Below are 19,297 nucleotides of genomic sequence, written 5' to 3'. Positions count from 1 at the left end.
CAAAAACCAAAGCATTTAGAGCACATCTGACATGGGGGTTTATTTGTTTATCACGGGTCCAGATCTATCTGCCCTGAAATTTTCAGATGAATCCGACAACCCGTTGTTGGGTTGCTGCCCCTGAATTGTTAATTTTAAGGAAATGTTAACGTTACCGTAACTGTTTTTGGTTATTATCTTGAATATTATTATAGAAAGAGATAAACTGTAAACAGCAATAATGTTCAGCAAAGTAAGATTTACAAATAAGTCAACATGACCGAAATGGTCAGTTGATCCCTTTAGGAGTTATTGCCCTTTATAGTCAATTTTAACCATTTTTCGTAAATCTTAGTAATCTTTTACAAAAATCTTCTCTGAAACTACTGGGCCAAATTAATCCAAACTTATCCAAAATCATCTTTGGTTTTTTTTGTTTAAAAATTGTGTTCGTTGACCCAGCCATCCGACTAATATGGCTGGCACAGCTAAAAGTAGAACATAGGAGTAAAATGCAGTTTTTTGCTCATAAACCAAAGCATTTAGAGCAAATCTGACAAGGTGTTAAATTGTTTATCAGGTCCAGATCAATCTGCCCTGAATTTTTCAAATAAATAGGACAACCTGTTGTTGGGTTGCTGCACCTGAATTGGTAGTTTTAAGGATATTTTGCTGTTTTTGGTTATCTTGAATATTATTATAGATAGAGATAAACTGTAAACAGCAATGATGTTTAGTAAAAGAAGATTTACAAATAAGTCATAAATGATCAATTGGGCCCCCTAAGGAGTTATTGTCCTTTATAGTCAATTTTTAACAATTTTCATAACATTGGTAAATTTTTACTAACATTTTCCTCTCAAACTACTGGGCCAAGTTCATTATAGATAGAGATAATTGTAAGCAGCAACAATGTTTAGTAAAGTAAGATTTACAAACACATCACCATCACCAAAACACAATTCTGTCATGAATCCATCTGCTTCCTTTTTACTTTTATATTCACATAGACCAAGGTAAGTAACAACAGGCTCTTTAGAGCCTCTATTTTTTTTCATCAATATTATTTTTCTTGTCATTAAAATTGTTTTCTTTTGCATATTCTTTAAATATTTATTTGGAATGATTTATTTTAATAAAAAAAAATGTTTTCTTGTCGCTAAATAGTTTCTTGTCGCTAATATTACTCTTCTTGTCGTTTCTTGTCGCTTTTTGTCGCTAAAATTCTTCTTGTCGCTAATTAATGAGACCAATTTTTTCTCCACTTTGGTGACGTAGTACACAAAATATCTTTACTTTCTGTTTGTCAGGGAAACATGATCAGCTTTCGTTAATCATGTAATCTTGTAATCCTGAATTAACATCAGACGAAACATGTCTATGTGCATCATTTGTAGTGTTAGGACTAGATAAAGTCGTCTTAAATCATTGAAAACATCTAGTAGGTCGTATAATCTCGTATAGAATTAACAATCCGTTGTAAATTTACCATAAAAACTGTCTTCCTACAAAAACATTACACCTGAAAGATGAATTACTCTGTACGTCAAGTAGCCTGAAGCCCAGACTTAAAAGCTTTTAAGTCTGGTGGAAAACCACATATATATTGCTAAACCAAACCATGTTTATATTTACATACCAAAAAAAAATAATAAAAAAATGTTTTTCTTGCAATATTATTGTAAATATGTTTAGTTTTTAATTTGTTTCCCTAGTATGTGCCTTCTTGTAATATTCAACATATTGAAGTTAAGAAGTATTATGTAGATGTAGACGTCTAAAAATATTAAAAGTCCGGGTCATCAATAAACACACCTACATCCATGACATCTATAGATATTTTAAAAGTATAAACACTGGATTTGAAAAATAGTTATAATATATATGTTCCAGACAGTATGAGTATTTGGACCGTACACGTACGAAACTTGAAATTGAGAAACTTTATATTTTAACTTTTTTTTTAATTTACGCTAATTAAATATCATGTTAATCTCTTGTATCTAGCATGTCGATCAGTAATACATGATTGATTAAATTATGATCACTGAAATTGAAGATATCGGAAGTATATACATGTATCATTTGGGAGGTCAATTGTTTTGGAATATTTAGCAACTAAGTTTACCACAAAATGCAAATGCAAAGAACATGCATGAACTGCATACATGAAAATGTAAAAAATATTACGTTACTTGGATTGTGTCACCTTGGGCGATATGTAGTATCAAAATATAGTATTCAGATATACAATTAAACAAATACTTAATTTTAATTGTTCGTTTGTTCATTTTATCTAATTGTAAAACATTATCAATAACAATTTGTAAAACTTAAAATCACTAGTAACGATTGTGATAAATGCTTATTTCAATTTAATTTATTACCCATATGATCAAATAACATGTATGGTCAGCTCGTACCGGACCGTACGTGTATACTCATACAGTCCGACCGTACGCGTATGGTCAGACCGTACGAGTATACGTATATGGTCCTGACCCTACGCGTACGGTCCAAATACTCATATGGTCTTGAACATATATATAACAACCCCCTTCAAGCATGTAAAGAAATAAATTACAACTTTTTGCATCAAGCATATATATATATTAATTATTATACATGAAATTATGTGAATAATAAGAATAAGATGATGTGGTTACACCTCTCCACCAGAAACTAAATGACATAGACCTCATGCAACAACTACACCTGTAGGTCATTTAAAAGCCTTCCACAATGTGCAAAATTCCAACCGCATACTAAGTTGGCTAAAAAATGCCTTGAAATGACAATTGTTAAAATTAAACGTCAATCTGATGATTTCAAGTCGATTTTTATGCCCCACCTACAATAGTAGACATGGCAGAGGGGCATTATGTTTTCTAGTCTGTACATTAGTTTGTCTGTCCCCTTGTCGGAGATTACTCTTACGTCCAACAGCTGTTTTTTTTCCAGACAAGCTGGGGCCTTGGGACGTCAGAGCATGTCCCATATCAAAAACTGGATATTAGCCCACCCAAAAAAGATTTGCTGCTTCCTCGCTTCTGGTGCCCGACTGAAGGCCTTGGAATTATAATATGAGGCAGGCATTATCTGTAAAAGGGGACGAAGTCTGAATGAATTATTTTTTTGTAACTTATAGTTTTCTTATAAAAAAGAAACGGAAATACCATAAAATTTCCGATTTTGGTTCTGTTGTAAGGGATTTTAGTTGTGACGTTATTTAAGTTATGACGTCATATGCAATGTAAACAAAGAAACCCTATCAAAAGCTATAAAAGGCCCCGATATGACAATGAACATTCGGGGGTGCTACTTAAACAAGTGATTTCATTATCACCTATTTCAGTGATTTGATAAATTCAGTTATTACCTATTTAATTGATTTTGGTGTGTTTCTAAATCCTTTGATCTTCAAATGCTAATTTCATTGATTTTCCATATTTTCACAAACGTTTTTCTTTAATTTTCCTACATAGATCAATTATTCCTTTTTCTATGGATATTAACTTCACCAGTGCGCTTGAGCATTAATTTAGTGCCCTAAAGCTTTTAAAAGTACCCTTGGGAATTGTTCTGTAATCAAATATTCACTAACTACTCTGACTATCAGACAAAGGTCAACAATATTAGGTAACCTGATTTAAGAGTTAGAATGATATACATGTACTTCAAGGTTATGTCCTGATCTACATGTACAAATTATTCCAGAAAATGCATATTTTAAATAAATTGTAAAAACTGACAGGCTTATTAAAGTCATAAGAAACGAGTGACCGGTGAAAAATTATGTTCCTCCAATTCTTGAACCAATGCATACAAACATCATAAACTTAGTCTTCTGTGCACGAATTTATCATTTTTTTCTTGTAAATTTCGTATAATCTTCATTTTTTTTTTCAATCAGTCAGTGTTGTTGTGAAAATATGGCAGGTAATTAAAGTTCGTGTTTTGAAGCCGAAGTTTAACAATGGTCACCTGTTTGTCAACAATTGACCAAAAATAAACAAACAAAAAAAAAGCATGGAAAGAGAGCACGTGTTTAACATGTAAATTCAGATAATAGTTTATTTTAAGGACATCCATGTGTATTGTGATCACCGGATTTTTACGAGATGGGTCACACTGAGGTCACTTTGCATACGGAAAATATGTCGGGGGAATTGGTTGCTGGAAGCAAGCAATTAAAATAAAGTAAACTTCTTCTTAATATGAATAAATTAAAGAATTTTCTTCAGAAAAAAGTATATGTACATAAGTTTTATAATGAAAACTATCCATTGAGTTATAAAAAACATATGCATTATTTTTTTTGATTCGAGGTTTCTTATGACTTTAAGCAAAAGACAATTTCTAGATGTACATAGTTGTTTTTTCAATGGAATTCTTTGTTATAAACACTTATTGAAGTGATTTTCTCAAATTACTTGTTTCAGTGATTTTAAAAAGTCTGTGTCTATTTATAGATTTTTTTTTAATATTTCACTGTCAAAATCACTTGAAGAAGTGATTCTATAATTTTGGTCATTTGTGGATAGTTGTCTCATTGGCTATCATACCACATCTTCTTTTTTAAACTTTTGCATCTTTAATGTAGGAAGGTTTATACCTATGATGCAATCATTTAGCTGTAAATTCTATATTTGTCCAGCAGTGCGAGTATTTTGCCTGTATGATTGAAAACCAGTAAACACTGAAAAAAACCTGCAGATCCCAGGCATGTGTGATATCAGAATTAGAATTTTTAGAAACTTCTTCTCTTGAACAGACAGATGGCTGAATTTTAATGAGTGACAGCTGCTGAAGAAAAGTTATGTCTAAAAAATGTTTTTTTTATGTATTTTAGTTCCCATTTTTGAATATTTTACACATTATTATCTAACTTACTAGTTGGTAATAATTTCCCCCAAAACATTGAAGCACTACATGTCTCACAAGCAAAAGATTGATTTCTCTTGGACAGGATAAAAAAACAGAAATTTTGCAAACTATAACATGTTTAATGTTGTCAAAAAAAAATTTTGATGGAAATATAGTGATTGGAATGAGAGGTTTAATTTTATATTCAACATGTTCAACCAACTATTTATGCATTTTTAGGAGAACAGTAAAACTAACCAAAAAATTACAACATGAATGACGAAGACAGAAGAAAATTACAGACCAGTCGTTCATTTCTTGTAAAGAATATAGAAAATATAGAGGATATAAATGAAGAGTTATACACACGTGAAGTGTTTACTGATGGAATGAAAGCCGATGTTGAGGTATCTTTGTTTTATAATTTCATTGGTTGATAATGATAACAAGGGGTAGTGGAGGGCTCTATTAATAAAACAGGTTTATTTATGGATAGTTGTCGATGTTTGTGTCATTTTGGTATGTTGTGGATAGTTGTCTCATTGGCAATCATACCACATCTTCTTTTTTATATTTCTTTGTCAAAGGTTTGTATGTGAATATGTTTGTCACAATGCAGGAGCTTCATGATTGGTTGTTTTCATTGATATCTGAATGATTTAATCTAGATTGGGAATATGGCATTGATTTGCCAAAAAAATATTAGTTTCTGCTAAATAAATCGAAAACTTTCCTTGACGTGTGCTATTTAAAGCTTGAAATATTGTGAACAGTTGTATTATGTTCATGACATTTTAATGCCTTTTGTGTTAGGGTGCTGTCTAATTGACTCACTTTTTCTTAGTTTTGAAAGACAATTCAGATGAGGGATTAAAACACAATTCACACAGAAATGAAATACATGTAAAAACAACATATTAAAATAAATTGTTAATATGATCATGATGATTATGATAGGTTGGATGAGTTTTTGATCTTGCTGTTTGTACCAGCTTCATGTTGGACATCTTTCAGCATCTACAAACCAGGACAAAACAAAGTTATGAATGACCTTATATGAAATGTTTTAGTTGATGATAACAATTTTGAAAAGAAAAAGAACAAATATTCCAATCCTTTATAATGTTGTACTTGCAATTTTAATGTTGTTTGAGATCATTTTTCATAGTATTATGTTTACCAATCTGATGGAAATAAAATAACCATACTCAGAACATTTTTTTTTGTTTGATCACTGAGTGGGGATACAATATCGATCCAAGATCTAATTTTGATAAGATTTGAAATTTGCAAACATTTTGTCAAAACTGAAAATTGACTTATTTCATTGTATTTAGCAATATTTTTCCTAAAATTGAACTCTCTTGGCTTTTTTCAAGGTGACCAGTTTTTATTGGTGGAGAAAACATGAAAGATAAGCTTACTTACTGTTGGAAAAAATGGCAACCTGGTCAGCTTAGATCAGAGTGGAAATCACCTAACCTTAATCATGTTAATTAGGGTTAGAAACCACAATCTCAGATGCTCAGTGGAAAACCAAGTGATCATCGTATATAAAATACCATGACTTCTTAAAAGATAATATTTGTCACATAAGAGTGAAATCATTGTATAATATTTATTTCAACACTACATTTTTTTTTACAGGTCCAAGACACAAAAGAGAAAAAAGTAAGGAAGTTTCTAGATATACTTCCAAGAAGAGGACCTGAAGCATTTGACATCTTTCTGGATGTACTGAATCAAACCAAGAATACACATGTTTTTGATAGATTAATGAAGGGATCTTCTGGAGCTACTTATCAAAGATCATATATTGCACAACCTGTTAATCTTCCCACTATAGGGGGAGATAACCAACTACCAGAAAGTAAGTTTTTTTTAGCCAAGGGAGATAATTTTTATCATCATAGACTTGATTTAGTAATTTTTGCAATATTTTTTCCATTGTGAAAATTGTTACGGTACTAGTCAATGAACTAAAGATACAATTTTTTACTATGCCTCATTTCATAAATAAACAATAATTGATTTCACATTTGTTCCATAATTGCAATCACTAATGCACACACATATTTCTAAATTTGTATTTGTGGTAGTTTTATACTTTGAGTTATCATCTGAAACAGAACTAAACTACTGAGAATTAATTTTTATGTGTGAGATTCCAATTTTTGTGAATTTCATGGAATGATGGGTACAGGTAAACCACAAATTTATATTTTCAACAAAGTCTTAATTCTAAATGTTTGTATGCAGACTTAGGGAGACCACTAAAGTTCATTGCATTTTGCATTTACATACCTGCCAACTTTTCAAAATGCCCATGGGGGTTTTGCCGTGCAAAATGGCTGATCTAGTCCTAAAAAACCTTCAAGGGGGTCTCCAAATATATTTTAATGTTGTTTTTTGGATTCTTTATACTTTTTAAAGCATAAAGCCATTGTAACCTTAATTGTTTTGTTTTAAAATTGTGGACAAAATTGTTCTTTCAAAATTTCAATTTGGGAGCCTCCATGGGGAAAATCCCCCGCAAATAGTGACAGTTGGCAGATATGCATTTAGTTCATGCCATACAGTGACCCATAATTGCTTAACTCCATGTCATTCAGACTCTGGCATTGAAGACCTGTTGGTGACCTTCTGCTGAACATTGTCTGCTCTGGGGTCGGGTTGTTGTCTCTTTGGCACATTTCCCATTTCCATTCTCAAATTTATCTGTTATATGTCCCATTTCTCTTTAACCTGATTTTGTCTAATCATTGCTTATAATATTTACAGCATGGCCAGATGAAAGAAGTATAATGGAGGCATCTCAATGTAAAATAAAACCCCATGATCCTTCACTGATGCAACATGCAGTCTCCGGAAGGGTAAGATTTTTAAAGCAGTGTATTTAAGATTAGAAAAAAAATGGTGCCTTTACTCACCTAGGAGTTTAAAAAGAGGGTCTATTTACGCTTGAAAGAATTACAGATTATCTTTTTTTATACTTATGCATTTGACTTGTATAAAGGAGTAGGTCCGGTAAGGACAGATTTTGGCCTCAAATTTCAAGTTCATCTGAGGAAAGATTTTTACCACTTTTTAAACACTTAATTGTCTATTTCACTTGAATTAATTAGTTTATGTTTAATCATAAAAAAACAATCTGATTCAAGCTAAAATATGACAAATCTACCAAATATGCCGAAAACGTCACTTTTCAGATGTTTTTTGTCAAAAATGAAAGTGGCAGCATCCATGTTCATCCTCAACCTTTATATATGTTATGTATGGCCACTTTCGTTTGACATGAAAACCGTCTAAAATTTAACTAAAATGCTAAAATTGTGAAGATTTGAGTAATTTAGCATGACTTAATGGTGCTAGTGCCTGGTGTATGTGCATTGTATTGTCAAAAACAGCCCATATTTATATAGCAGAAACATTTTTCTGTCCAATAAATAACTAAAAGTTTACAATTTAACGACTTTGTTAAACTGCTACATTTTGGGGCTAAAAAGAGGTCTTACTGGACCTACTCCTTTATCTTTTTCTTCCTGTGTTTTGGTTTATTCTGAAATTATTTTTTTCTAAAGCATGCCAACTTTATCACCAGTCATTACCTTTACTATAAATTGTTTTGTTTTTATCGCTTCAAGGTAAGAGAAAGCTAGTAAGAAAATAGTGCTAAAAATTGAATATGAATAAAAATGAAAATTGCTATGAATTATAAATGGTTTAAAAGAAAGGGAAATAATCCAAATAATTTAAATTAAAAGAAAAGTATTTCATGCCTAATGATTGCATCTCAAATTATCATTCAACAACCATATAATTATTTTTTGTAGGCATATCAAATGAAGAGGAATCCAAGAGGCAGAGCTGTGATTATAAACAATAAAATATTCCATGGACCAGTTCAAAAGATCGAGGGTAAAAACCGAGTGATGTTAGCCATGAGAGAAGGTACCGATGAAGATGTGCAAGGATTACATAAACTGTTCACAGATCTCCATTTTCATGTAAAGATTCACAAAGATAAAAATGCCCAGGTACTTTATAAGCTAGATAGAATTTTGTGATTATTTGATAGGATGGGACTTAGTTGTTTTGGTAGCTGTCTAAGAGTCTGTAGTCACTTGTCTGAAAATAAAAAATAAAATGGAGGGGAGTTCTTTTCAAAACTACAGGTGTGCTTAATCATTAAAAAAAATTAGATTTGGGAAATTATTTTTTATTGATTTTTATGCCAAATATATGGGCATTATGTTTTCTGGTCTGTGCGTTCTTTCGTCCGTCTGTTGGTCTGTACTGCTTCAGGTTAAAGTTTTTGGTTGAGGTAGTTTTGATTAAGTTGAAGTCCAATCAACTTGAAACTTAGAAAACATGTTCCCTATGATATGATCTTTCTACTTTTAATGCCAAATAAGAGATTTTATCCCATTTTCATGGTCCACTGGACAAAGAAAATGATATTGCAGATGGGGCATCCGTGTACTTTGGACACATTCTTGTTTTTTGTTTTTTTAGGGGAGAGAGTGTTTATAATTTCATTGAGTTAGTAAAAGTATTCGCGTTGTTTTTAGGAAACACATTACTATTGTTATTACAGGAAAAAAAAATTAACACAAAAACATATTTATTTATTTTTTTATGATAACTACAAATAATTTTGTTTTGAATGTAACACATCTTTTGATTGCCTGACAGTGTTTGTGTATCAACTCATAAACATAATTTGGTCATGTGACTGTGACATCATTAGGTCTTTCCACTTTTCTGTGGAAAGACCTATTGTTTTTCTTCTGAATATTTTTTTTTTTTTTTTTTTCTTCCGCCTTCTTTTGTTCTTGCGATAAACATTTGTTTCGCAATATGTCGCTTAGATATTTGGTATATGATATCGAACAGTTTATGCGCTTTTGAAATTTACCCTGCGTAAACGAATACTTTTCTTTGTAGGAGTTATCCCCCCAAACACTGTTTTCCTTGTTAGCGCAACTCCTTCGCAACCGTAAAATTTTATGACAAATTTATTTTACAAAATTGCTCGTTATATCCTTCGCATGATTTGTCCTATTTTGACCGAAGTGATATGAATGCTCCATATGAGAGTTATTTCCCCTTATGCATTTGATATAAGTGATATGCATTTCTATCTTGTAAACCATAAGTGCTAGAGACCAAGGATCTTTTGATTTGAGGTCCTTGGTCCAAAAAAATAAAAATTAGGTCAAGGTCAAAGGTCAAGGTTATATTCTAATTTTTGAATTTGGCTAATTCCACTAATTTCCAGAAACCGTATAAGATATCAACAAATTATTTTTTCTAAATTGTTAGTTGCGACATGTCGTAACACGTAAATTTTGATTGCAAGGGTACATTGAACGTAAAAGTGAGTTTTCTCCCCTCTTGTATTTAAAAATACGGGTATGGTGATATAATTGATTAACCGAATATAATTAAGACCTATGGTCTTTTGATTTGAGGTCCTTGGTTTATGACCTTGAAATTGATCCCAAGGTCATAGATTAATTTGACGTTCTAGTTTTTGACCTTTGCTATCAGCTCATATTTATACATGATATAGCCATGAGACTTTTGGCGAAAGGTATCAAACCATTTAACCTTGAAAAAAACAACCGGAAGTGACCTTGTGTAAACCGGAAGTAGCTATTTTTTGTACTTTATTAATAAAAAAGTATATAGAACCAGATCTTTTTGGAATCAGTGTCAATTAAATATTCAAATATTATCGGAAGTAACATTTTTCCAACCGGAAGTAACAAATTATCTCCCTTATTTAAAAATATTGTATAGAAACCATATATTTCTGGAATCAGCGTACAATAACCTATCAGTTGACGATTGAAATGACATTTTAAACTTAATTTTACAACTTTCATTTTAAAATACATTGTTTTCAGTCGAAAGACCTTCAATTGTTCTCTGAACAATTGGTTTTTAATTTTTATAAGATTTACTCTGGCTTAAAATAGAACTTAGAATTGAATTATAAGGAATGATTGTAATATTGTTCTGTCTATTTGAAATTTGATATTTGTTCTGTTTCTTAGAAATAACATCTAAGATATGTGCACCAAATTTCGACAGAAATAATATTAGTACAGTCATTTCATAGATAAATTTGACATTGATAGGTTATTCTTGTTCAATATTTTGTTTTTTTATTTTATAGAAAATCGTAGATATTTTACGAGAGGAAGCAAATGATGTAGGGTTCCACAGAAATGCTGATTGTTTTATTCTGATCATTCTCACCCACGGAAAACAAAATGCTATCTATGGTAGTGATGGCAAAACTGTGGAAATAAGAGATATTAAAGACATGTTTAATGCAAGAAATTTCCCTTGTATGGAGAATAAACCAAAACTGTTCTTCATACAGGCCTGTAGAGGAGGTATGTATTAAATAATCTCACTATACCTAACTCTGGAAGTTAAAGTATATTGCACCCACCTTGTCCCTCGCATTTTTATCATTAACTAAGTATTCAACAGAATTACTTCATATTTGTTCAGCAGTTTGAAAATGATGCTTTGAAGTTGTGAGCTGAAATCTTCTTCAAGTTTGCAAATATTTTGAATTTGATAGACGTTAAATGAATTAATAAAAATTGTCACAATTTTATCATATGCTACTTAACATCCTAATTAGTCATCAGCTCATGGGTGATGTGTGAGCAGATACACAATTAGATTTTGCCAATACTCCGATTTTTTTTCATTTAAATGTACAGTAGAGTCCCTGGTGTCCTCAATCCGGTGAAATCACGCGTTATCTGATTTCGTCATAACGGCAATTGATACATGTAAGTTCAAGATGAACAATCTGATGACTAACTGAATTTAGACAATTTCCATTTAAAAAAAATATTACATCATCAGATAAATTTGTTTCATTTAAGTCGAATTTAAATCAGATTGAAATACATTTTGCTCATCATCTTTGGCAGTCTATTTGGTTGAAATTCAATTATATGTTGTACTATAAAATCTTTCTTTTCTCTAAAATAAATTATTTTTAAAAGGCATGCAGGAAATAGGCATTTAAAGAACCCTCAAAACAGGGCTTAGTCAAGAGCCTCTGGCCTTTGTTAGTCTTGCATTATTTTAATTTTAGTTTCTTGAGTACAATTTGGAAATTAGTATGGCGTTCATTATCACTGAACTAGTATATATTTGTTTGGGGGCCAGCTGAGGGACGCCTCTGGGTGGGGGAATTTCTTGCTGCATTGTAGACCTGTTGGTGACCTTCTGCTGTTGTTTTTTTATTTGGTCGGGTTGTTCTCTCTTTGACACATTCCCCATTTCCATTCTCAATTTTATGTTTCCCAATTTTTGACACATAACCGGTACATAAAATCTTGTGGGTGAAATCGTACATCTACACAGAAGTTTTATGAAATAAAAGTATGGAATGAATAGTTTCATACAATATTATCCAACTAATAGTTTAATCATTTTAATGAAGTGGAGTCATAAGTCTTAGGTGTGCTGATACACAGGACTGCACCATATTTAAAATGTTTGTGACAAATTTCTCAAATATCATCTTGGAACTAGCTTTATATTTGCTTAGCGACTCATCAGTCATAAGTAGTAATATGTGTTCACTTATTGGATCTATCAGACATTTGCTTTGAATTACAAGTGGGGTATACTCAAAGCAAAAACTATTGCATTCTTTATTTTTCTTTATTTTAGAGGAATATGATGGGGGCAGAAACAAGACTGTTCCTGATGCCTCCAGTACTGATTGTGCAATGTCTGGTAATGTGGTCAATCTGGCATTAGAAAGAACAAGACTGGACTTTGATAGAATTTCTGTAAATAACGCCAATGATACGGATGCAACAGTGGAGAAAAGTGTGGCAACAGATTCACATCGGCTGGTTGCTATGGCAACAACAATGGGTTTGAAAATTTAAATATTCTGAATTGAAAGTAACTTCAAGGGATAGTTCATTGTCTACAAGAAAAAAAGGGGGATTAAACAATAGGATCACTAATATTGATACTGTGCTCTTAATATTATTATTCGAATACCAATTTTTGTGGATTTTTAGTGTAAAGGTTAACCACAAGTTTAAATGCTAAATACTGAACTAAATGTTAATATTAATAAGTTGGAATCAACCACAAAAAAATCATAATGTGAATAAGATGCACATAGATGAGATGTAAAAAAAATGAATACATACAAATTTCATTGATATATACTACATGTGGTTGAAGAAGTGTTACAAATATGAGTTGCTAACCGACATTTGACATTACAATAAGCTTATCACCATACTTTTTTACCAGCTCATTACTTGTGTGTTAAAACTGTCAAGATGGCTTATGACTATTTAGGCCAGTAGCTGATTTCTAAGCAGATGAAGCATCTATTCATAAGTAATAATAACTTAAGCCACCTCAGCAAATGAATTCCTACCATAGACTAGTTTACATTTTGGTCATGTGTTACTTGTATTATTTTAATAATTACAGCATAAAACATTACATCTATGACTAATGCACACTTATATAGAATAAACATGACTACACACACATGGTAGGGCTATTCTATTAATGTGGGAGGGTAAGAAATGAATTTATTTTTTTTTGTGTATGGGTCATTTATGGTTACTGTTGTATGTCTGTTTGATGTACATGTATATAAAATAATTTGATTAAATGTTATAATTCTTATTGAAAAAGGTTGTGATTGTTTAATTGATGATACCTTTTAATACACTGCATCGTTGCATATTGCTTGGCTAGATTGTTGCCAGTCAAATAGTATAAGAAGTGTTTTGTTTAGACGGATGGTTTCAACATATGCAATTTGACTGGAGTCTTAAATCAATTTTTTTTTTAAAGAAAACTTGCATTTTAGTGGATTTTTTATTTCATGGTTTTGCCAATCTCTGCGTACAAAGCCATTAGAAAATTTGTTATTCGTTGAACATTTATATTTTTGGTTCACCTCTGCCCACGAAACCAATGAAATTTGGTACCCAACATATAATAATGATTCCACAGTATGAATAATTATAGAATAACTAATCGAAGAATTTGAATGTTGAAAAAATTCATTGAGTGCCCAAAAAGCACATTGCTCACAAATGTGCTTAGCACATAATTAATTATCAGTGTTGTTTTTGAATTAATTTTTTTCAATATTCGAATTCTTTGATTAGCTTTTCTTTTTAATACATTGACAATGAACTTTTTAATGGAATTAAGGGGGCTAGCGGGTCTAAATCAATTTTTTTATTTAATATAAGAACTGGCTAATTTTTTGTAGAAATGAACTTTGTCTTATATCTAATAGAAAAATAAAATAAAAAAGAGGGGTCACCGATCATTTACGCTCACAATCTTCCTTCGAAAGAAGCATACATTTTTGTAAAGGTACTTTTTTTCTGTTGAACTAATAGGAGAAAAAGAGGTACCGTAATATCGAAATAAAAAAAGAACCTAATTACAGAAATCGCTTAAGTTTTACAATTATTTAGTTTATGTAGAGCTTATTTGAAAACAATAATAAAAAATATAGGTCACCGATGAGTAAAAAAAGATATTTTAATTTTAATGCCAAAATATAGCATTTTTTCACCAAAGGGAGATAATTTGGAGCTTTTTCAATGATACAAACATTTTCAAAGTCATTTGGGGCCGAACAGAATCGATTTTGTGGGTAAATCTTTGTATCATATCATAAAGTAACAACTAATAGTGTAATAAATAGATTTTTTTATGAAAAAACAAATGTTTATTTTTTTGGCGAAATTTTTGTACCCGCGAACCTCCTTAAAGAAGAAAATATAAAAAAAATTTTTCACATGTGAAATTATCAATTTTCATTTCACTTAGAAAAAACGGTAATTCATTAGTAACCAATGTTACATTTTTTTTTTAATTTCAGACATGGTATCCTTTAGAAACAGAATTCTAGGTTCCTGGTTCATGCAGGCAGTTATCTATGTTTTCAGGAAGTGTTCACATAATGAAGATATTCTCTCCATGTTATCAGATGTATGTATGTTGCCTTAAACCACAAGTTGAAGAAATAATTTCTCTTAAAAAAGGGGGGAAACATGGTTAAACAGTTATCAAGAAAAGTTACAAATTATAAAGATCAGAAGATGTGGTATGATTGCCAATGAGACAACTCCCCAGTTGAGATCAAATGACATAGAATCAAAACAACTGTAAGTTACCATAGAAGCTTTAACAATGAGAAAAAAACATATAATCAGATATAAAAGCCTGAAGTGACAAAAATGTAAAACAATTGGATAAAATAAAAAAGATATCCTTATTTTTATACGCCCTTCAAAATTGCACATCAAAATTTTGAGGGTACGAATATTATGGTATATACAAATGTCAGGGGTCTGTCTTTCTGTCCAGTGTCCAAATATCGCACCCTAACTTTAGAACCACTTATCCAAATTTCACAGTATCTCAGAAACTATTTATGATTATTGCATAAAACTTCACACAGAAGATGAAGGGTGTAGCATACGCTCATGGCGCAGCTGTTTATTATGAAATAATAACAATACTGTTATAGTTATGTTTAAGTTTGATATTTTGAGAATACATTTTTCAACTGTTTAATATGCTATTGTATATTGCAGGTTAATCATTTAGTAAGTCTTGGAAAAGCTAAGGATCGGGAGAACAGGGATGCAGTTGCCGTGTCAGAGTTTGAATCAACTTTATCAAAACGTTTTTATTTTTTCCCACAACAGTGTGAAACTGTTCCAATACAAGCATCAACTTCATAGATTAATCAGTTTGAATATCATGTGAACTTAGAATCATTGATTATATTGTGAACATGATCATGTACTTGTGATTGGTGATGGCAATTTCAAATCAAAAGTAAAGTAATTAAAGGTTAATGTAAGAACATTTCATATAAATTACAAAATAATCTAAATTATTTTAAGTTATAGAGAACTAAAGATTTAACCCCAAATCCTTATATTGAACATGTAGTGAATTTCCTTGAAAATGGGAGGCTTGCCAAGTAAAATATGTGTCAAGAAAATTCTAGACAAGTGTATGTATGTTCCTATAATTCCCTTAAAAAATGATAACTTTTTTACTTCTTTTTTTATTGATATACCTGTATCATTGAAACAAATAGATTATTTATGTTAAAATCATTCCAAAAGATTCTGGTGACATTACAGAAAGTTGTATTGAATGCATAAATGTTAAGTTTGTTTGTTTGTTTAATTTGAAATTGAGTTATCTTTGTAAATATAGAAAAAAAAATGCCAAAGAGGTTTTTAGTCATTCTGTTCTTACGTGTTTGATAATTGATCAATTCTTTATCAAATGACTTAAGAACACAGTAATTTCTTTTAACAACAATTGGACATTTAAAAAATCCCACCTGCACTTTCTCAATAATATTTTTTTATGGAATTAAGGGGAGATAACTCAGATAATTTATTTTTATAAATGTTGTCATTTTAGCTATTATTGATTTCATGGTCAACTTAGCATCTTGGTTTACACCCAAATAACATATTTTAAGAGGTATTAGGATGGTCTAAAGTTAAGGTAGATTGGTTGTCTTCTGCTATCTTGGATTGTAACATTGCAGAACACAATTAGTCTAGATCTAACTGAAATATGCAAATATTGATTCAAGAATGCAATTTTTAGTTGATTTCTTTCATTGAAATGAAGAAAATAATGTGATAAGCTTATTATTACAATTGTTTTTATGATTTAAAAACTTGTCTTTTTTAGGGAAGATACCTTAAATATTTTTAGCTAATAACAAATAAAGATATAATGTCAATACATTTTTAATTACAAAATAAGCATAAATTTTTAATTCAATCAGTTTCTTGTCTTTTCACAGAAAATTGGTTTTTCATGAATAATTGTGCAAAATCTGAAGATTTGAAAATTTATTTCACTAGTTGTGCAATATCTGAAGATTTTTCCTTTGGCAAGTATTTTAATAGTTCTATCTTTTCCTATTTAAAACTCCCCTTTCACAATATATGAAAAAAATGTTTATAGATTCCATAAAGATATGCTTGTATCTTTGAGATGAGTGCTGGGTTAAAATTATATAGAACTGCGTCTGTAGACTTCATTCGTATGCAATTGAAAAAAAAATCTATGCAAAGTTTGTAACTATTAGAAAATTGATGTATTTAAAGATACATACAAAACAGATCAAGCTTCATCTTTCATTTTGTATTTAAATACTCCAAAAAACAATTAATGTCTTACGTACATGTGCAAGTTATACAGTGGCAGATCCAGGGGGATAGAACCCCCTTTTTTGTTGGGACATGAAGTTTGAACCCCCTCCCCCCTTTATCCTTGGTTAGAACCGCCCCCTTTTTAAAATGGCTGGATCTGCCCCTGTTATATGTGCACTTGCACAAGGTTGAGTTATATCTGATGAAGATCATGTATTACATGCATTAAAAGTAAAAATTTTACTTGCTTATATTAGTTTAATTGAGTGTACTATATCTCATTGGGTGTTTTTTTTATTTATTTATTCAGTGCTATTGATTATTTCTTTTGTTATGTGCAGATGGTTATGTGCCTATTCATTAACTTTTACTGAACAATTGAATATTATTATTTTTTATCTATGTTAGGCATTTTGTCAGTATGATATTAATTTAAATTTAACCATGTTAAAAACTGTTACAGTTTGGACTATTCAAAGCTATGTAGGTGGGGCAAAGGATTGTATCATTAAAATCAATAAAGTTGGGAGCAAGGTCGATTTCATTAAAAGCAATTAAGTGGGGAGGAGAGATTATTCTAATAAAAATGATGAAGGTGGGAAGTAAGAGAAGTTTTGTTTTTGAACCTGTATTATGGACCAATTTATGGTCGTTTATCATTCAATGTGTGCCAAAATTCACAAAGATAGTATGTTAGATGTTGAATGGTTTCTGAAAAATCCATTCCTATCCTTACATAATTCATTTAATGACATCTATAAGAGATGCCATAATGCCTTATATACTTAAAATTCCCAAGAGAAATTTTGAAATTTGGAAGGTACCTGTATAATTATGCCATGGGAGTATGATCTCTTTTATCAGTTGTCAAATTTAGGTTACAGATTAAGGTAAATTCCTTAATTATCATGCATGAGAGTTCATCAATATATCAGGAGTCAGACTTATGCTATACTGTATGTCTGACCTCAATTCAATTTCATACATGAATAGGTTGCTTTTTACATTGCATAATTAATTTCTGCCCTATCGAACACATCCTCATTTTCTGTCGCATTTGAAATTCCTGCTTTTCATTAATGTTGATATACTCTGCAAAAACTCTATATGATAAATACATTCTCATCCCTAAATAGCCCTGAAATATTTGTCACTGTGTGTTAAGCAAGCAGCAATCAATCAATCAACTCAATCAAAGTTTTTATTTGTCTAAAATAAGGATATATGGTATTATTATCAATGTAACAAGTATCCACTAGAGTTAAGATGAAGGAAATGTAGGCAACTTTGGGCGACCATACAGCTTTCTTCAACAATGAGAAAAACCCATACCATATAGTCGGCCATTAAAGTCCCAAAACGTAAAAAAATTTGAAACAATTCAAACAATAAAATTGACTGCCTAATTATAATAAACAATAAAACAAGTATGACAATCACCAACCAATTACAACTACTGAACTACAGTCTCCTAAGTCTATAAAACTATGAGTGATAGCTATAGGCATACAGTATATGGTTTAAATAAAAAAAAATATGAAATTTAATCTTTACCCCCAATTTTAGAGTTTTTTGACTTTTTGTTAAATATTCAAGTTTTACAACCTAACCCAATGATATTTAGTGTATCTAGTGTTGCCATTTGTTTATGATTTGTTGTATATTATTCCACTTGTTTATGTTTTATTGTTTTATTGTATATTTTGCTATTTGTTTTGTTTTCATTGTATATTTTGTTGTTATAAAATCTTCTGCATGTATAAGAAATAATTAATAGGCTATTATTTGAACTTTTTTTTAATTATGGAATTTGCTTGATTTCTGGTTATTGAAATTTTTAATTAAATTCCATGTTTATTCTGTACTGAAATGTTCTGTGCTGCACACAACACTTTCTATTACAAAGAAAATAGTATATTTTCAATAGAATGTACTGTGCCGCGCACAACACTATCTAACCAAAATACATATTGTATGGAAAGTGTTATTAACCACTCAAAAGATTATAATACCAAATAAACATGGAATTTATTAAAAATTTTAAACACAAGAAATTATGCAAATTCCATAATTAAAAATAATTCAAGTTCAAAAATAGCTTGTTAATTATAAAACCCTTCTTTTTGTATGAAGTTGACTATATTTTTCAATCTCCCTGTTTACAAATATATCTTTTGTTTAAAGTGTTTTGTTTGTATGATTTTTTTCCCTTAATA

The 19,297-nt window shown here is 30.6% G+C and overlaps 1 protein-coding gene across 2 annotated transcripts; it reads left to right on the top strand.

Moving 5' to 3' along the window:
- Window positions 1-1,265: 1,265 nt before the first annotated feature.
- On the top strand, window positions 1,266-17,382 carry LOC134692043 (caspase-7-like). 2 transcript variants are annotated; one of them, XM_063552400.1, is made up of 9 exons: window positions 1,266-1,420; window positions 5,086-5,252; window positions 6,493-6,715; window positions 7,627-7,718; window positions 8,679-8,882; window positions 11,030-11,252; window positions 12,559-12,768; window positions 14,768-14,877; window positions 15,486-17,382. In XM_063552400.1, the coding sequence occupies exons 2-9, from the start codon at window positions 5,118-5,120 to the stop codon at window positions 15,633-15,635; spliced, it is 1,347 nt and encodes a 448-aa protein (XP_063408470.1). In that variant the 5' UTR covers window positions 1,266-1,420; window positions 5,086-5,117; the 3' UTR covers window positions 15,636-17,382. The 2 variants fall into 2 exon arrangements, with proteins under 2 accessions (XP_063408470.1, XP_063408471.1); XM_063552401.1 differs by having other exon boundaries at window positions 1,267-1,424.
- The last annotated feature ends 1,915 nt before the right edge of the window (window positions 17,383-19,297 follow it).

This window comes from Mytilus trossulus, chromosome 12 (genome assembly GCF_036588685.1).
Source record: "Mytilus trossulus isolate FHL-02 chromosome 12, PNRI_Mtr1.1.1.hap1, whole genome shotgun sequence".
NCBI lineage: Eukaryota > Metazoa > Mollusca > Bivalvia > Mytilida > Mytilidae > Mytilus > Mytilus trossulus.
The sequence above is the reverse complement of the archived record's forward strand: the minus strand, read 5'-3'. Positions and strand labels throughout refer to the sequence as shown.

Bases quoted from the DNA above. Each gene is read 5' to 3' on its own strand.
- LOC134692043 (XM_063552400.1), top strand. From the start codon at position 5,118: ATGAATGACGAAGACAGAAGAAAATTACAGACCAGTCGTTCATTTCTT. The intron at 12,769-14,767 runs GTTTGAAAATTT...TTTTAATTTCAG, and splicing joins TGCTATGGCAACAACAATGG to ACATGGTATCCTTTAGAAAC. The intron at 14,878-15,485 runs GTATGTATGTTG...TGTATATTGCAG, and splicing joins TTCTCTCCATGTTATCAGAT to GTTAATCATTTAGTAAGTCT.